The sequence below is a fragment of the Lissotriton helveticus genome, chromosome 3_1, assembly GCF_964261635.1.
Source record: "Lissotriton helveticus chromosome 3_1, aLisHel1.1, whole genome shotgun sequence".
In the NCBI taxonomy this organism is placed as follows: Eukaryota; Metazoa; Chordata; class Amphibia; order Caudata; family Salamandridae; genus Lissotriton; species Lissotriton helveticus.
In genome coordinates, this window is record NC_136061.1 from 1,871,082,634 (window position 1) to 1,871,098,707 (window position 16,074).

At 44.4% G+C, this 16,074-nt stretch overlaps 1 protein-coding gene across 3 annotated transcripts in view; it reads right to left on the reverse strand.

The window, feature by feature from the left end:
* Positions 1-266: 266 nt before the first annotated feature.
* KMT5B (lysine methyltransferase 5B) overlaps positions 267-16,074 on the reverse strand; it is a 300,700-nt gene continuing 284,892 nt past the window's right edge. For all 3 annotated transcript variants that reach the window (XM_078682852.1, XM_078682850.1, XM_078682851.1), the window contains one exon: positions 267-2,941. In XM_078682852.1, coding sequence (XP_078538978.1) covers positions 1,464-2,941 — 1,478 coding nt within the window. In that variant the 3' untranslated portion in view covers positions 267-1,463. The remainder of the gene's footprint in view (positions 2,942-16,074) is intronic.

The following is a 16,074-nucleotide window of genomic DNA, read 5'->3' on the forward strand; positions in this document are numbered from 1 at the left end:
CAGCCTCTTTTACTCCGCTCGTAACAATTTCTGAGTATTATTTATGTATTACAATGCTACATGTTAATAAATCCCAAGGTCCTCTGCTCTTAAAGAGAACCATCAATGGATCATAGTGTACCTTAATCGTCTGCTGCAATTTCCTCTTTATTTGTTAATAAACTCTTTTTAAGTTATTGGGTTTAAAACATCTTTTAATAAGAATTTAATGTGTGAAACACAAACCAGACAAGCAAATAATTGCCAACGATTATTGTTAAAAACTAGGTTTTACAATATCCTATTTTATTGGGTTGAGTGTATTTTTTATTAACTTAAAAACCCTTCAGATACGTTAGCTCAATATTTATGACAAAAGAATTTTCTGCACAACACACAAATATTTACAAAATATACATTGTATTCCATCCTATACAAGGGATTGCAAAGTAAAACATATTTTAAGGTTACCACAGAACAAAAGCTGTGAACTCCACATTTTTAATAGAACTATCATAAGTGAATTCATTTAAGGTCCTTTGTAGCATTTTACAAGTGCAAAAGAAATATTCAGATGAACCAAAATTTAGGACAGTTGCAAGTCAGTAGACAAAACTCGCCTCTGTTGTCACATTTTGTTTCACAGCATTTAGTGAAAAAATAAGCACCAATCATTCTTGAAAAGAACAATTTCTCTAAAAAGTATTGAAAAGTATTTAAATACAAGGTGTTTTTAATTTATATAACAAGCAATAAATACACCATATCCAAACGTTTATTCTGCATACTGCTACCTTTGTACATATAATGTACTAAAAAGTAGGCAATCTTTCACCCCCTTTTCAGTTTATATAAAAAGAAAAAAAGAAAATAAGAAATCCGACTTTTAACCAACGAGTAGCTACAAACAAAGGCCACAAACAGTACATCTGGGACAGCATACAGTGTAAAACAACAAATGCAGAGCAAAGAGAGAGCGAGGGCAGTGGGCTAACATCTAGCAAATAAATTCAAAAGCTGTAACTTCATTGCTGGTGATACTAACATATATTATAAAAATTGATAAATGCTGCTACTATGATTTTTTGTGTTGGAATTTATGTCAACGGGTATTAAAGAACACATTAATGCTGTTTATGTGTTAAAAACAATTAGCTGGTCACATAATTGTAATTTCATTGTCCTGCATGAAATATCTAATATCTCTGTACATTTGTTTTATTTTACACAGATGGGCTTGATTACCTCTTTTTGTCAAACTCAGAATTGCACATAAGAAGGCGGTTTAAAAAGTACAATAAAAATCTGCACAAATCAGACTTACGAAGAGTCAATTTGCTGTACACTTTCTACAATATCATCTTGTTAATGAACAATACAGAAGTGCTGTCAATACAATTTACACAAGGTATTAAATTTAGGAATAACTGAATGGAATTTTGTGTTGTAAAAATGGGTATTGTAATTACATTAAGAAAGATGGTTTATGCATTCAGCCTCAATGACTGATCTTCTCTTCGTCTAGAAGAGATATCAATGTCAATAGAGTCTTTGCCTACAATAAGTCTCAAACGCTTAGCTGGAGGAAGAGGAATGAAATCATCTTCAAACTCATCATCATAGCTATCATCTTCTTCCTCCTCATTGTCTTCTTCTTCAGATGACGACTCACCTGTACTATCATCTTCATATTGCTCATAGTCATCTACTTCCATAGTTGATTCCAACAGAGAAAGAGTATCACTACAGCAAACTCCATTTTCATGAATCTCATCAGAGAAGCTTCCACAGTTTTCCTCTTCTCTTTTGAGTTGAATCTTTAATTTTGTAGAACTGGTTCCAGATCCTGAGTTAAAACCATTATTTAGTTTTGCAACATACAAGTTATTATCACTTTCATGGTCTTTACTTAATTTAATGCTGATCTTTGAGGAATTAATTCCATCATTTTCTTGGTCATTTGTCTTGCTGCTGTTGCTATCATGGCGCCTTCGAAGGGTCAGTTTAGGAATACCTGTGCTGTCTTCAAGAATAAGTTGTGCATCATATCTTGTGATTCGCCTTTTCTTTTTACTTTTTCCAGTTCTGAAGTGGCGTTTTGATTTAGGTATGTCAGTTGCAATGACAGAGCAACCGCCTGATGATGCACTGTAGCCTTGGAAATCTGCAGTAAAACCAGTCTCACTTACCTCACCAGGTTCCAAATGGGAATTTACTGAATCTGGCACTATTTCTTCTTTGACAGATGAATCAAGAATAGGATTAAATCCTCGTAAATTTTTTGCTGGCTTTAAAGCTTTTCCTCGTCTAGACTTCTTTTTACATGTTAATGTATCATTTTTCTTATCAATGACTTCCTCGGTCTTCGAGGTTTCAGTAATGGGTTCACTTTTTAGCATAAAATGAGGCTGCTGCTCAAAGCTGTTAGCCTGAATTCCCTTCACACAACCATTTTTAGGACTGTCTGACACATTTTGTTCAAGCTTAATGTCCGAGGCCTCTGAGTTAATTCTAGTTCTCAAGGATCTTCGAGTCATATATGCTGATGTCTGACCAAGTTCATGAGCACTTTGCACAGAGGTCAGTTTATGTTCTTTTGCTGCATGTCTCGTTAGGCACCCACTTGATTCAGCCCTATTCACTGGTCCCTCCTTTTTGTTTCTTTTAATCGTTAAGTTTTTGTACAACACTACTTTAGGCTGCTTAAGAACCACATTTCTCATTTCAAGCTTTTTGGAGGAAAGCCGCTGGTCTGTCCTTTTACGCTGATTTCTTAATTTTATTTTTGAGAGTAAATGTTTTACAGGCTTTTTCTGTCTCTTTGGTAACCTGGAATTGTGTGTACGAGTTAGTTTAGATGAGGTAGAGTTAGAGGAAACTGGAATACTTGAAAGAGATTGTCTTCTTAATGTTCTACTCCTGCTATTGCTCTTTATTGCATTTGAAGCTTTTCTGTTTGATGCTGAAACGTACACAAAAACAATAATTTTAGGCAAATATCACCGCTTGATTATATATGAACATTACACTTTCTGTGAAACACTACATTTTTTTTCGAATGTTGACAAGATTCTGAAATAAGGCAGCCTCCTGCATCCTACAAAACACAGCGAAAATGTGCACACAAACACAGTTAAAGCAAATTATAAATCAAAGAATGTTCCAGAGCTCTGCACATGGAAAACATCACTGATGCTAAGGCTTACCTCTAGCAGACAATTATACAGTGCCACTATCATCAGATCACCTCACACTTTGAAATACGGTAGACTGATACTGAGAGATTTGAAAGATCAATTATATATTATGGCATTAGGTAATTATGTTGACCTGCAAGATGTAGTGATTTGTTTGAGGTAAAATGAGGTGCCATAATCTACTGAAGAGTTGAAAGAACAAGAATGGCAGCTAAGCGTTTTATGTTGTTATGTAGGGGGACGTGTAATGGAACACACTAAGGTTACAGCCTAACCATCTTTACACCTCATCCATTGTGAGGGCAAATGTGGTAGAAGTGGAAGTTAATTCAGTTAACTAGTAGTATTGTGCTACAACTTCACACCACATTTACTCAGGTAATAATGTACAAAGCTAATGAAAGCCCAACCCATTAGCCTTTGTCTGACAGCATAACCATTTGCAAACTACATACAAGTATATCAGAATAAAAGGCAAGAAAGCATTCAATATTTGGATGTCCTGGAGCCAAAAGTACATCCTTCTTAGTGAATCACAAAAGTATTTGTAAAAGTATAAACCCTTTATGAGAACTACAGTGAGGTTTGTGGCAGGTCAAAGCTTGCAGCATTACCAGCTGTGCACCATTTCAGAAGTTCCTCATATTTATCCAGAGTTTATATGATTATAAATGTACAAACACAAAAGTCCCCGCATTCATATAAAAGATCATTTAATACTGATTCTGCTTTGGTACATTTCCTGGATCCATACACGTGCATCTTATTCCCCTTGCCCCCCTACGCTTAGATGCACATGAAACAATTACAAAATCAAAAACAGCGTAAATCTGAAATATACAGTCCTAATTAGATAAACAATACTATAACTTAACTGTTGTAATGTTTGAAGCAGAGATTTTTATTGGCGATTTCATAGCACTCTTCTACTAGTGAGAACTTTCAATATATATATATATTTTATGTAGTCCATATCAATGTAGGCTAATACATGCATGTATGTATGTTTGAGAGTGTGGGTGTGGTGGACTAGGTGGAAAATATTTGATGTAGTATGGGGCTCCAATATAGTACTCCAAGTTGTATGCATGGAATTCTATCAGGAACCATGCAAGGCAGCAATGGTGCTTACAAACAAATCTTCTGAAGGCAGGAAGTGTTGTGTGCCTTTCTGGATTTTGGTTTATATTTTGTTTCCTCCTTCAATTTGACCTTGTGCTGATCCTCTTAACAAAGCACCAGAGAGATCAGGAGTCTGGGGTATCTCTTGCACAGTAGATTGATGTTACCAATAGGGATGTCTCGCAGCCCGGTGGCAGGGGGCTCGCGCGCATCTGCTGGAGCGCTGATGTTTTGACTTGGACCCTGGTCTCTTGTGCTGATTGCGAGCAATTTTATTTCTGTTTCTTGCCTCATCCGTCCTGCTGACTGTAAGTAAGGACATCGCTTTTGACCTCCCCCCAGTGGCCCGCTGACTGCGAGCCGCCACACTTGCCTTCATGGTCCGCCTGAAGCCAGTCATCCGCGACTGCGGGCGCCATCTTGGGTTGGGTTGTCGGCCTGTCCCATCTTAGCCACACCCCCCTAGTCACACGGCTACTTAGGACCCTCCTCCCCTCCTCTCCAGCGATAGCTCGCAGCCCGGTGGCAGAGGGCTCGCGCGCATCTGCTGGAGCGCTGATATTTTAACTTAAACCCTGGTCTCTTATGCTGATTACGAGCAATTTTATTTCTATTTCTTGCCTCATCCGTCCTGCTGACTGTAAGTAAGGACATCGCTTTTAACCTCCCCCCAGTGGCCCGCTGACTACGAGCCGCCACACTTACCTTCATAGTCCGCCTGAAGCCAGTCATCCGCGACTGCGGGCGCCATCTTGGGTTGGGTTGTCGGCCTGTCCCATCTTAGCCACACCCCCCTAGTCACACGGCTACTTAAACGACCACTATGCGTCAGCGCAGCGGACGAGCGCAGCGGGCGAGACGTAGGCGCGCCGGAGTCGCGCCAGAGTTAAGCCCGTCTGCGCCCGTCCGCGGCCGGCCGGGGCAAGGGGCCATTACCCCTGGTCCTCTTACCCGATATTCTTCAGCTGATCTTACTCTCCTACGAGGCCATTGGCCCCTCGACCCCCGCATTATTCAACGGACCATCAACATGGGCTGTCATTCTCCCTGTCGTGCCTGTCCACAAGGCTGCCCTCTTCCTATTGTTTCGCCTCCAGCTCTCCACTCATTGCCCATCCCTGACCCCCGTTCCCCCCCACTGTCCATTATTCTATTAAACACTAGGTCAGCCATTAGACATCACCAGGAACTATTCATACTTTTAGACATGGATAAACCCGATCTCCTACTCTTAACTGAGACATGGTTCTGTGAGTCCTCTCTTCCGTCTCTATTGGCTGCCCTTCCTTCGACCTATTACTCTATCCGTGCTGACCGCCCTGCCGGGAAAACGGGTGGAGGCGTTGCTCTTATTGCCCGCACTGATTTTCAGTTCCAGATTCTTCCCTCACCCCCCCTGGGAGGAATTGACCACCTTGTGGTCCGCTCTACCTCTTTCTCCCCTCACCTAGCCGTTGTGCTGGTTTATCGTCCACCCCAACCCACTCCGTCTTTTCTCCCCGCCTTTCAAGAATTACTTGGCACTCTGGCTGTTAATTATGCTTCAGTGTTGGTCCTTGGGGACTTTAACTATTGGCCTTTGGACCCTAAGGAATGCGCCTCATCCAAGGAATTTTCCGAAACCCTTCTGTCACTTAATTTCACTTCCCTAGTCCACACCCCCACCCATATCCATGGCCACATTTTAGACCAAGTTTGGTCTCTCAACTGTCCCCTTTCTTCACTCACTGTTACTCCATGCACTTGGTCTGATCACTTTTTAATCTCCTTTTCTCTTAGCCTTTGTCCGACCAAGATACCTGTTCATACTAAAAACTCATGGGCTCGCAACTGGGGCAAGGTTAACTTGTCGGACCTTACTTCTTCACTTCTGGCCTCCTCTCCCTCTCTGTCGGGCTTGGCGTCTGCAGCGCAAGCTAAGGCCATTGACTCCTGGCTTATGAATGGAAGTGACAGCTTGGCCCCTCTTCGGCGCACCTCGATTAGGCGCCCTAAAGACGCCAATCGGTGGTTCAGCAAAGAATTGAAAGAGCAGAAGCTTATGGTTCGACAGGCAGAACGCAGATGGAGACTGGACTATTGTCCCACCTCCAAGTCCCGCTACGTCCTCCTCCTAGGGACCTACAAAAAAAACATCATAGAGACTAAGAAAGCTTACTTCTCGGCTAAAATTCTGGCGGCTGAGAATCAACCCAAGGAGATTTTCTCCATCACCCATGACCTGGCTTTTTCTGACAGGACCTCACTAAAGCCCCTTCCCTCTCAGAAACTTTGCGACTCGTCGAACTTCTACTTCGTGGATAAAATCGCGACAATCAAATCTAACATCTCCCCCCCCCCCCTTCTCCCCTCTTCGTAGACCCCCAGCCACCCCCTGTCCCAGCCTCTCTCAATTCTTTTCCTCCTCTTACTGAGGAAATTTTTCTCTCTCTTCTCCCAAAAATCAAATCCGGTTCCCCCGCAGATATCTGCCCTGCACACATCTTACGGCAGATCTATTCTGTTTGTACCCTGCCTCCTCTTAGGTTCCTTAATGATTCTTTGGCCCAGGGGGTTGTGACCCAGTCACTAAAATCCGCCTCTATTGGTCCCATTTTAAAAAAAACAGGAGCCGATCCCTCTGCTTTGGCTAACTACCGCCCCATCTCCTTGCTACCCTTTTTAGGTAAGGTGCTGGAGCGACACGTCACTTCTGCGCTCAGCTCCTTTGTCGAGGAAAATGGGGTGTTGGCCCCTTGCCAGGCTGGGTTTCGACCTAAGCACTCGACAGAGTCAGTGGTGGTGTCGGTGCTGGACACCCTCAGAGAAGGTATGGACATAGGTCAACCTCAGGCGCTGGTCCTCCTTGACTTGTCCGCCGCTTTTGACACGGTGGACCACTCCATCTTACTTTCCTGTGTCAGGGCGGCGGGCATTGGAGGCTCGGCCCTCATCTGGCTCTCATCCTTCCTGAGGGACCGGACCCAGGCGGTTCGTCTTGGGGAGTTTTCAGCTACCCCCTGTCAGATCCAGTGCGGGGTGCCCCAGGGTTCTTCTCTGTCTCCTTTATTATTTAATCTCTACATCTCTCCTCTTATCTTTGCTCTTCAGCAGCTGGAGGTCACGGTATATAACTATGCCGATGACCTCCAGCTCATCTTGAACCTGTCCTCTTCCTCTGACTCTATTTCCAATTTTCAAGCTATTCTATCCTTCATCAGGGACTGGATGAATTTCAACCACCTGAAGCTCAATCCCGATAAGACGGAACTTGTGGTTACGGGTGGTTGCTCCAGTCCCTGGAACTCTTTATTTTGGCCCCCTTCCTTTGGCTCTCCCCCCACCCCAGTCTCCTCTGTTAAGACCTTAGGTATCAAGCTCAATGACAAACTCACTATTCACTCCCAGATAGGTTCAGTGGTTTCTTCCTGCTTTCTCACTCTCCGTACTATCCGCTCTATTTCTCGCTTTTTTTCCTTTTCTGCACTCAAACTGATTATGTCCGCACTGGTCCTGTCCCGCCTGGACTACGGGAACGTCCTGTTCAATGGCATCCCTCAGTACAGCTTGCGCAAGCTACAACTGGTTCAGAACCAGGCGGCCCGCCTGGCCTTCGGTCTCCCCAAATTCCACCATACCTCTCCCCTTTTGAAGACCCTTCACTGGCTCCCTGTCCGGGAACGCGCCTTGTTCAAACTAGGCTGCATGGCTTTTCAGGCCAGGACTGGCCTGGCCCCTATCTTTATATCTTCAGCCATTAAAACCTACGTTCCCGGCAGAGACCTTCGTTCCTCGGCCCAACATCTTTTAGTAGCCCCTCGTTATAGGAAAAAAAAACAGGGCGGCTCTAAATTTTCTACCCTCGCCCCTGTGTTTTGGAATTCCCTTCCCTTCCACCTCAGGTCCCTCACCCAGTACTCCATTTTTCGCAAATCCTTGAAAACATTTTTGTTCACCCAGGCCTTTCTGTCTTAAACCCTTCGTCCCCTGCCTCAGCTTATGCCCTAGCGGTTGATTCCGCCATGTAGGCTGTCTGCTATCTCAGCGCCAAGAAACCGCTCAGGTGTATGTCGCGCTTTACAAATTCTTTAAACTTAAACTTATGTCTTTACTTTCCCTAACTTACAAAGTTAAATAATAATGTAATGAACATATTTCGTGTCAAGACTGGCAGGCAAGTCAACAGTACACCTAGAACCAAAAATAGCAGACGCATCTAAAACAGCCATAATATGCATTACATGACAGCAGTGCGTCCCAACAACCAACAATAATATAAGAAGAGAATATATTAGACAGAACTTAGCACGTAGCCCAGACATTGTTATAGTTGAGTATCAACGTGCTTAATAACACCAATGCCCATCAAGATGTACCATACACCATCTTACTACACCACACATTAACACCGAATTCTGAAAATACACTTATCAAACCCTGAATGTGCCATTACCTGGTTATTACAGCATCCAACAGTACCATCACCTATCTGGAAAACATATACATTTGCTGGGCAATTAGCACCAGTACCAACCACAGAGATATTTAAGCAAATTGGAACCACGCTCAAAACTCATTAGTAAAAAAAACTCACAAATTACATACTTGGTCTACTAACCATGCACTGCCACAAAAATAAATCTGCAAATAAAAAGTTTGTAACATCATACCACGGAATACTGAAAGATGCCACAATATCATACTAATGTGCATTAAACAAAAAAGTGCAAACAATAAGAATTCTGAAAAAGAATGCTTTCCCAAACAATATGTAGGCATGCATGATTTCAAGGGCTGCTTCACTCGTCCCCACCAGTTAAGAGACCATATTCAGTTAGGTTTTATGAATGTATATATACGGTACTGCTACTGCGTGACCTAAGCCGAAAGACACGTTTTTCTTTTTGCACTTTTGTCTCCACTCTGATGGAGGTGTTCACCTAATCAGCAAGATAAGCGGGGGTACCGGTTGTTTGCACCAAGGTTAGTCCTTGGTTCTAAACTTATCCGAGGACGAAGAAGACCTGGACCAGGACCGGGAATTGAAGCAGGAAAGAGATCAGCCCTGTTTCTTGTCATCAGAGAGCATTTTTAGCTTCAGTTTGAGTCATGATTGGCTTAGACATGTCAAAGCCAGATGGCATGAGGGTCAATGACTGGCAATTGCTTCCTGCAGGAGCGGCCCAGCTTGAAGCCTGCGATCTTCAAAGAAGACATCCGTAGCACATCATCACCCAAAAGAAATAAAAAGTTTTGGAAATCGGTAAAGAAGCACAAAGTTTGGCAGCAGAGCGCTGGATCCAGTTGAAGGGTATGAAAAAATAAAAATGACATCAGCGTGCAGCTGCACCTACGCACAGTTCTGCACAGTCACTATCGGAGATTAGACTAGTCTGCTGTGGAGTGCAATGGTGCTACTTAGCATGTGGGAACATTTGCTTGAAAAGTTTCTGGATTCAGTTTGGTGCTTGGGGAAATTCAAAAGGTGCAGAATCTGCAGTTAGAAACATCCCTCAGAAAAGATTTCTCACCAAGGCATGTCCCATTTGGGCAACAGTCTTTAAGCATGAATCGTAGAAGGAAAGTCTGGTAAATATATGAACAGAGCTCCAGATTGTCACTTTGTAAATACAGCAGAAGAAAGAATACTTAACTCTGGTCATGCGCTTTTTGGTGAACACTAACTACAGATTCCTCACCTTTTGAATTTCCCCATGGCACAGATGAATCCTGAAACTTTTCCTGCATCAGCTCCTGCATGCCAGTAGGTGTGCCAATCAGACTCTGCAGCAGTCTCGTCTCTGGAAATGATAATGTGGGCCCACAAACAGGTGACACCCATGCATACGGTCATGAAAAGACCTCACGTGGCAGGTTGAGATGCACTCTTCCCATGGGGAGTTGTGTCAGTACTGATGTCCATGAACCAGGCCTTTGTTTAGTGTGGCACATGGGTGCAAACGATGGGTTGGAATGCTAAACAGATCGACTGCCAGTGGCCCAGACTATTTGCAAGCATTCCTCCCATCACCTTTTGTGTGCTTGCTCTAATGCCTAAGTGACAAAGGATATACCCAGACATCAACCCCTTGGTCGATGTTTGCAGGATCCAAGCAATACCTCACTGAGCAGGTGAAACAGGGCTAAAACTTGTCAAGGGTTGTTTTGTTTCCTTCTGGAGTGTGCCTCGCCTAACAGTTGGGCCAAAATGTTCACATGAGTAGCAGGGTGAGTACTGATTGCAAAAGGCAGACCTTTGTACAGAGGTTCACAGTAGTCATAAATGATGGGCTGGAATGCTACCTCGAGTGACTGACTGCCAGTGGTTACGACTATTTTCAAATATTCTTCCATCCCCTTTTGTGTGTTATTAGTTTTACAACAACAACTTCCACACACCCAATGTAAACAACTCACAAATTGATAGCTGTCCAGTATGCATAAACTACAATGGGCCCTTTTGATTGATCGGGCATGATGGCACCATCATCGAGAAATGTACTATTAGAGGGAACATTGTCGAAGGTAAGCCATTTTTTTCTTCTGATGGATACTTCTAACTACACATTCTGCACCTTCAGATTAGATACCAATGCAGTCCCCAGTCAAGGTTGTGGGTGCGAGGAGTGGACTTTACACAAGAAAGCCCTGCAAGCCTGAGCGGGCAAAATGACCCTTCTTACGGACACAACAATCAATACAATAGTGATTGGTGAACGTTTAGAGACAGAGCCGCCCGGAACATTCTTAGCCAAAGGCGTAATGGCAGTTTTGGCTCTGGTGGAATGAGCAAGAAAGCAATTAGGAGGTTTCTTGTTGGCCAAGGAATAACACGTCTTGATACAGAGGAAAATCTATCTTCAAAGGGTCAGTTCTTCAACTGCTCTTCTTTTTGCCATACAGGCAAATTCTCAGTTCGATGGAAACAGAAGCTAAGGGCTATCTTGGGGTCGACAAAGTGAAGCCACTCTTCCTCTTTAGAAGGATGTGGTAATGATAAGAAAGCATGTTTGAGTCCAAAGTACTAAGAAGTTAGTAAAGAAAAAGGTATGAGGAAGTTGTACTGACAACACTTGTACCTCACTGACCAGATGTGTGAAAGTCACTGCAATCAGAATAAAAACAAAGAACAAATATGCAAGGGTTCAAGAGGCATGCACAATAAAAATGTAAGGACAAATTAATGTCCAACAGCAGCATAATAAAGGCCCTTTAATAACAAATGCATTGTAACGGATGATTTGAGCATAATGTGCTGACTAATAAGGTAAATGCAGGATCTTTAAATCTTTAATAGTGCCTACACCAAAGGCAAAACAAATAGAAGTACATCGGAATGCTTGGATTAAAGTGGATTGAACGGACGGTCCTTGTACCAGGCGGCACACCTTATCATAATATGTGGATGGCCGGAGAGTAACCAGAATCACACCCATCACTTTTGCAGGAAGGTCAACGCCACTGATTTCGCTCAATCTCGAGGCATGGAGGTGTAGGTTGTGGAGACTCAGCAGATCGCAGTACCAGACTCTTAAACCAGGAACAGAACCTGCCTCCTCCTGACCTTCTTCAGTACTCTGGGAAGCAGCAGCACGGGTGAAAATGTGTGAAGGAGACTGGATTCGCACGAATCTGGGGACTTGTCTACCAGAGAGCCCTTAGGCTGACAAGGGGCAACAATTAACATTCTCTCTGGTAGAGTAAAAAAACACAAGGCACTCCCCGCCCATGGGTAAAGATGCATTGAACTATTACCAGGAGTAGATAATGCTTGTATCCAGCTGCCTGCTGAGCTCTTCCGGCCTGGCACTGAATAAGCTTGCCAAATGGTTGAAAGTCAGGGAGCTTGCCTGATGATCTAGCCAAATCTACAGTCACAGCTCCTCCTGAATGCCCCTCACGGAATCCAGGAAGGACAGTCGGAATGCAAACCTCATCCAGATGGCCTCCCCAGCCCAGAGATGATGCACTTATCACTACTGCGAGTTCTGGATGGTGTAGAGAGAACGGTCTGCTGCAAGTCTAACTGTCATCCTAGATCAACAATTAACTGCCCTGGGGCTCTATGTCCGACGCACGGATGTTGTCTGTGAGACCCAAAGCCCCACTCCACAGTAGAGCCTACTGAAGGCTCATCTGCTGAGCCCATATGTGCCATAGGCATAAGGCACCAGTGGGATGCAGGAGACCAAGAAACCTCAAATACCGTGGGCCAGAATCCAGGAAAAAGCCTATAACATTGGGACCATATCTTGAATGTCCTGGAATCGCTGAGGGCAGAAAGACTTTGAAAACCACCATGTCCAGTATGGCCCCTTTATAGGCAATCCTCTGCACCAGATGAAAGTGACACTTCGCCAGTTGATAGAGAACTCTGCCTTCTGCAGGTAATCATCGATTAACTGTTGCAAGCCTGTTTTTAACAGTCAGTTGTTTAGATACAGGAATATGTGAATTTCTGACCTGCGAACATGAACCACGACCATTGCCATCCCCTTTGTGAACACCTGAGGGCCCGAGGTGAGGCCGTAAAGCAGGACAGTATACTGGGAGTGTTCTGCACTCGCAACAAAGAGGAAGGAAGTCTTGTGACTGCAGGATTGCACATTAAAATAAGCGTTCTGTTTGTCACAGCATATCATGCACACACCCAGGTCTGAAGCAGAAAGGATCTGGGCCAGAGTTACCATTCTGAATGTGTCCTTTCAAAGGAAGGTATTTAAAAATTGAAGATCTAGGATCAGTCGCAGTCCACATCCATCTTGAGCACCAGAACCTCTTGCAGTAGCATCCCATGATCTCCTCTACCTCAAGAGATCTCTCTCTTTTGCATCTGGGAAGTAGTGTCTGCATTAGTTGTGAGAAAAGCAGTATGAACCACCAAAACCAGAGCATAAAACAGGAGGAATAGGAAAGGCACAGAACGAAACGGGAAGCTGTAACCATTTTGTGGGCAACTCTAAGACCCTCCAGTCGGAGGCAATTGCGCACCAGCCAGCCCGATAGAAGTAGATTGTGCATCCCCTCCACCCATCAGCCACAGATTACCACTGGAGGGTGAATTAAAGCTGCTTGGCTGCTGTTGCAGGAGGCAACGAAGAAGACTGCTGTCCTTGCTGATTGAACAGCCTCTGCAAACCAATCTGTCTTCTGTAGCAGTAAAAGGGTGAGCAGGCTGAAGAAGAGGTTCAGCGTATTGCCACTGGTAATAGACAAGGCACAGAGATAAGTCTCTGAATATATTTTACTATTGCTAACATTGGTCGCCGGGGGCAGGAAACCTTGAGAGCGAGCAACTAACTGCACAGTTATCTTTGAAATGCTCCAAGACAGAGTCCGCTTTCTCTCCAAAGAGCTTGAAGTCATCACACGGCAAATCCATTAATAATGCCTATCAAAGCTCCAGAAAAACCTATGGAACATATCCATGCATGGTACTAGTCTATAACTCTGGTGCCCATAGCACGGCTAACACAGACCATGGCGTTCAAACAATCCCATAAAATTTAGTTGGCCACATCCTGCTCATTGTAAACCATCCAGGTGAGCAAATTCCGAAACTGTATGAACAAGGCAGGCAAGATCTCACTCACCATGTCACAGACAGGATGCATGACCTGCCACAGAAATAAGCACCACTGGCTGACCTCAGAGCCAAACTAACACAGAAGAATCTTTACAAGTGCGTAAATATGTCTCCCTATTTGGCAGAGCAGCAGGGAAAGCATTAGGTTTACCTTACTGGCAGACTTTTGAACCACTAACCTTTCCGGCGTTGATGCTGTATTAGAAAGGCTGGGTCACCTGGTATATGTCTATGTCTCCTAGTAATAGGTAGACTCACATGTGCCACTGAACACAGCTTGGACCAAGCCATCATCAAGGGTTCCTTCATTGCTGCAATGGTTTAGAAGTTGAAGAAACAGGCTGCAAAATGTGTGAGCAAATTGGTCTCAGTCTACACAGAGGGCTATTCCAACTCTAGCACTCCAATGACTCTAAACTACTACCACAAATTCTCTTCAGTAGGGGCACCTAATGGCAAGCCCAACTCCGTCTCAGTGTAGGTGTCAAGGTCACTAACATGTAGTAGGTATAGATAGAAGCCAGCTTTAGTGTAGTGAGGGGGAGAGCAAAGTGTTCGCCTTCTTCCTGATTCCTTCATTTTGGGGAACAACACTCTGTATAGAATCAAAATCAGCACCAAAGATAGCCTATAGCCATCTATGATATTTATGTTAAGGCAAGGGTAATGAAGGGGAGTCTTCTCATACTAAGGGCGGGCTTTGGTGTTCTCGTAGAAGGACATCAGTTAAGACCTAGCCACACTCTGCTTCGGATCCAAAACTAAGAATAAACAACAGTATCCCAACAGGTATTATTTAAAAGACAATTAGATATGATATGTCATAGAGATTATTAGCAAGGAAATAAGGAGACTCTTTGAATACTTGCAAAGTGCTCAAGGCATCATGTTTATCAAGACGAAAATAAGGCAAATTACAGTTGTAGCAGCACTGTAGTAAAAACAAATAATACAACCCTAATTGTACTTGGTGCTCAAGTTGTGCAAGTGGTGAACAAAGTGGCGACGCAAGTGACAATGTGATCAGCATAAACGGCGCGTGGTGACTGGTGCTAAGGATATATACAGTGAATAAAAGAACAATGTGGCTCCAGATGAATTTTCAGAATTCGGGCTCTAATTTAGATTCAACCACATTGTAAGCTGCGCCTCTTATTGCGCTGGGTGGTCGATGGCGTTTCGATCCTCGTTAATTGGGATCATCATCAGGACAGGGTTGGTGTAGAAACGGTGCTGTACAAGGGGGGAAGAGAGAGGGTAGTAAGGGGGATGAAGAGGAAAAAACGCATGTAGCGCTGGCGCTAGGTGAGTGTGTGGTCTGTGGGCTGGTACCCGGCCATGGGAGAAGTACATGGGGGCAGCCCTAATGAAGCCGGAGCCATAAGTCAGTAGTGACTGTTGTGTCATCGGTCCGGCGCGGCGGAGGGGGAAGGGAAGAGAAGTGTGCAGAGGCAATATCGGGAAGGGGACTGGCATGTGGCAGGTGAAGGCAATGCGGGATGGGAGGAATCACCGGAAGGGTCAAGGGCAGGGCGAACGAGCCAAATGATGGTATTGAAAGAGGCCATGTTTAATGGGGTCATAACGCAGTTAGTTGGCATCTAAGAGGATTGGCATGCCACGGGGATCATATACGTGAGTTGGTATGCTGGGGTTCATGGAGTGTGCCCGGGGCACTATGCGCTGGCAAGTGAATGGCGCGATGTCGTGGAGGAAGTACCTGATGGAGTGGAGCAATCCAGTGGTGATGGTGGGTAGCAGATATGATTATCGTGACATCAGGGGAGGGACCGGGCCTGTGATCAGAGAGAGGGAACATGGGTGACTGCGAATGGCCCATGAGGGGGGCGGTTCGGAAAAGCAGAGAGTTGAGCTAACCTGTGAGATGAGTCGTCAAAGAAAGTAAATCGGTCCCGGTGAGCGCGATCTGGACTTCAGGGGAACGGGGATCGGTTGGGAATGAGCAAATCTGGATGGGGATGAGAGAAAATATTGGCGACCAGGTTCGGGGAGTTAGTGGAGCGAGACAGGGGAAGGGGAGTCGAGGACGTGCCTTAGGAGGCGAAGAGCCGAGCGTGAACTCCCGAAGGGCTCCGTGTTCAATCGGGGAAGAATTAATCTGTAGGGAGAGGGGGCATAAACCATGATTAACAAAGGGGCCAATTGGATCGAGTGGGCAGTAAAGCAGCGGCGGAATCGGGAACGTACCTT